Here is a 2,143-nt window from a genome sequence, read left to right as displayed (position 1 = left end):
ACCAAAATGTGTCGTCCAAGAAACAAACCCCAGAAATGTGACTCTTCAAAGGGTATTTATATGGAGTTTGGTAAGATCTGTTGTGAACCCACACTAATTGATCTTGTGTACAATGCTTGCAAAGTAGTGAAAGGTGATTATGTTCATCATAATCATATGTATGATTCTGTAGGTGATTATAAACACTAATTTCTCCTTAACAGCCAAAAGTTATGGACAATTCCCAGTTGGTTAATCAGAAGGGTTTTTTACATAATTTATTATATCGTGGCAAATAACACTGCTGCAGTGAACCCTTAAGCCTTGGTGTACAAGATCCAGAGAAGATGTTTACAGATGAGCAAAAAATTCTAGCTGTTACAGCTAAAGGTGGCTACTGTTTTCTGAAGAATGCTAAGCCTTGTTGCCAATGCTTGAGATGAGAGTGAAATCTATTTGAGAAATCAATATTTTATTGCTATTTATCCTAGCTTTTCAGAATTTTATTTTATCTGATGCTGACTGCTGTGAGAAACAAGACAGATACCATGCATAGCTTATTTTTTATCCTGTTCCTTGAAGGAATTGCTGCTTTTAACGGGTAGAGTTTGTTTCCTCACTTCTTTCCTTATTGCATGTGCCAGGATCAAAGGGTCTGAGGCAGACATTTGAATATATTTCTCTGACTTCCAGTTCAAAATTCTAAATACTAATAGTTGTTTTGTGTATAAATTTAGAAATCAGAAACTAACTTTCAGCTAATTAACTCTTAGTTACCAGTCACTGTATTTAAACACAATTTTATGCTGGAGTCATGTAGCTATGTATACATATAAATCATTATAATTAGGTAAAATACTTCACAATTGAACTTGATTTCATCTGCTAAAAGTTGAAAGCATCTAGCTCTAGAAAGGTCTAGGTATGTATGTGATGATAGGCACTGAATCTGGCAAGTCACCTTTCTCTGAATCATTCCAGCCAGAGTAACAGCTGATTTGTTTTCAGGCTCTGAATCATCTGAAGAGTTTTTTAAACAGGCAAGCAAAACTGGGTAAGTAAAGGTGAATAAGGAATTCATATTTTCTGAAGACAGTAGTTCAGTCTCCTCATTTCCTGTGTTCTAGTTTCTTAGCATAGGACTGATGTAATTCTTAAACTGACAAATGATTTTCAGCTTTGAGGGCATTAGGGTGGAATGGGTAGTTGAATTCCAGCAGTTTGCCATATTGCATGCTTTAGAACTGTTCTTTAAATGTTTTGTTGCTTATGTAGATCTTCTATAGAAAAGTAGATACTGTGCTTTAAAAAGTAAATATTAAATTCAGGGTTGCAAGAAAGGATATTTTAAAGAAATGGCCTGAAACTCTGAAGGGATCTAGTTTTGGTGAGTGTCAATCATGCAGCTTGACTTCTCCAGAAACTATTTCAGAGGGCAAAAAGGGAAAAATGAGTATCATCTTCTGTTCAGTCTGTTGTGGCTTTATCTGTAATGAAATTAGATTTCTTTTCCCAACAGGTTTGAAGACAAAGCAGCAGATCAGATTTCTTCTCAAGAAAGGCTAGAAGAACTTGAGAGTGCTGAGAAAGGGAATGAAAATTCTTGCAATGTGCAGCCTGACAAGCTGTGTGCTAAAGAAATAACACTACCAAATATCATAGGTGTGTTGTTTTGGTGACAAAGACTTAAAATGTGGATGTTCTATACACAGGAACAGAAAGGAAAAATAAGTGACTTGATCAAAGTACAAAACTAAATCTATTCTACATGAGCCATATTATAACTTACAGTACAAATGGAGAGCACTGGCTGGTAATACATGTAAAAAATTAGAAGAACATGTAGTAAGATCTTTCTGCCTTTTCTAGAGGGAGACTTGTGCAGTGTAATATCCTGGTTTGGGGGGAAAGAAGACTTCTTTTAAAACAAAGTAGCCATTAAGCCTGTTATTGTGCTTGTGTGTGTAAAATAGAGCTTAATAATTTATAATACCTATAAATCTGACAGGTAAAAGGGATTTCTCAAAGGAAGGCTTGAGCGAGAAAAGCACTCAGAGCATCACTGAATGTGCCAAACCTGACCAAGTGAATGTGACTGAATGCCAGAGTTCTGCTTTAAATGTTCTTGCTGTAGACCTACTCCCAGAGCAGCGTGACAGAATAG

The 2,143-nt window shown here is 35.8% G+C and overlaps 1 protein-coding gene across 1 annotated transcript in view; it reads left to right on the top strand.

Moving 5' to 3' along the window:
* Positions 1-2,143, top strand: part of LOC108449806 (breast cancer type 1 susceptibility protein homolog) — a 5,894-nt gene extending 3,751 nt beyond the window's left edge. The window contains exon 7 of the mRNA XM_017747021.1: positions 2,114-2,143. Coding sequence (XP_017602510.1) covers positions 2,114-2,143 — 30 coding nt within the window. The remainder of the gene's footprint in view (positions 1-2,113) is intronic.

The sequence above is a fragment of the Corvus brachyrhynchos genome, unplaced genomic scaffold (genome assembly GCF_000691975.1).
Source record: "Corvus brachyrhynchos isolate BGI_N302 unplaced genomic scaffold, ASM69197v1 scaffold30, whole genome shotgun sequence".
Taxonomy (NCBI): Eukaryota; Metazoa; Chordata; class Aves; order Passeriformes; family Corvidae; genus Corvus; species Corvus brachyrhynchos.
This window is presented reverse-complemented; position numbering and strand designations above follow the sequence as displayed.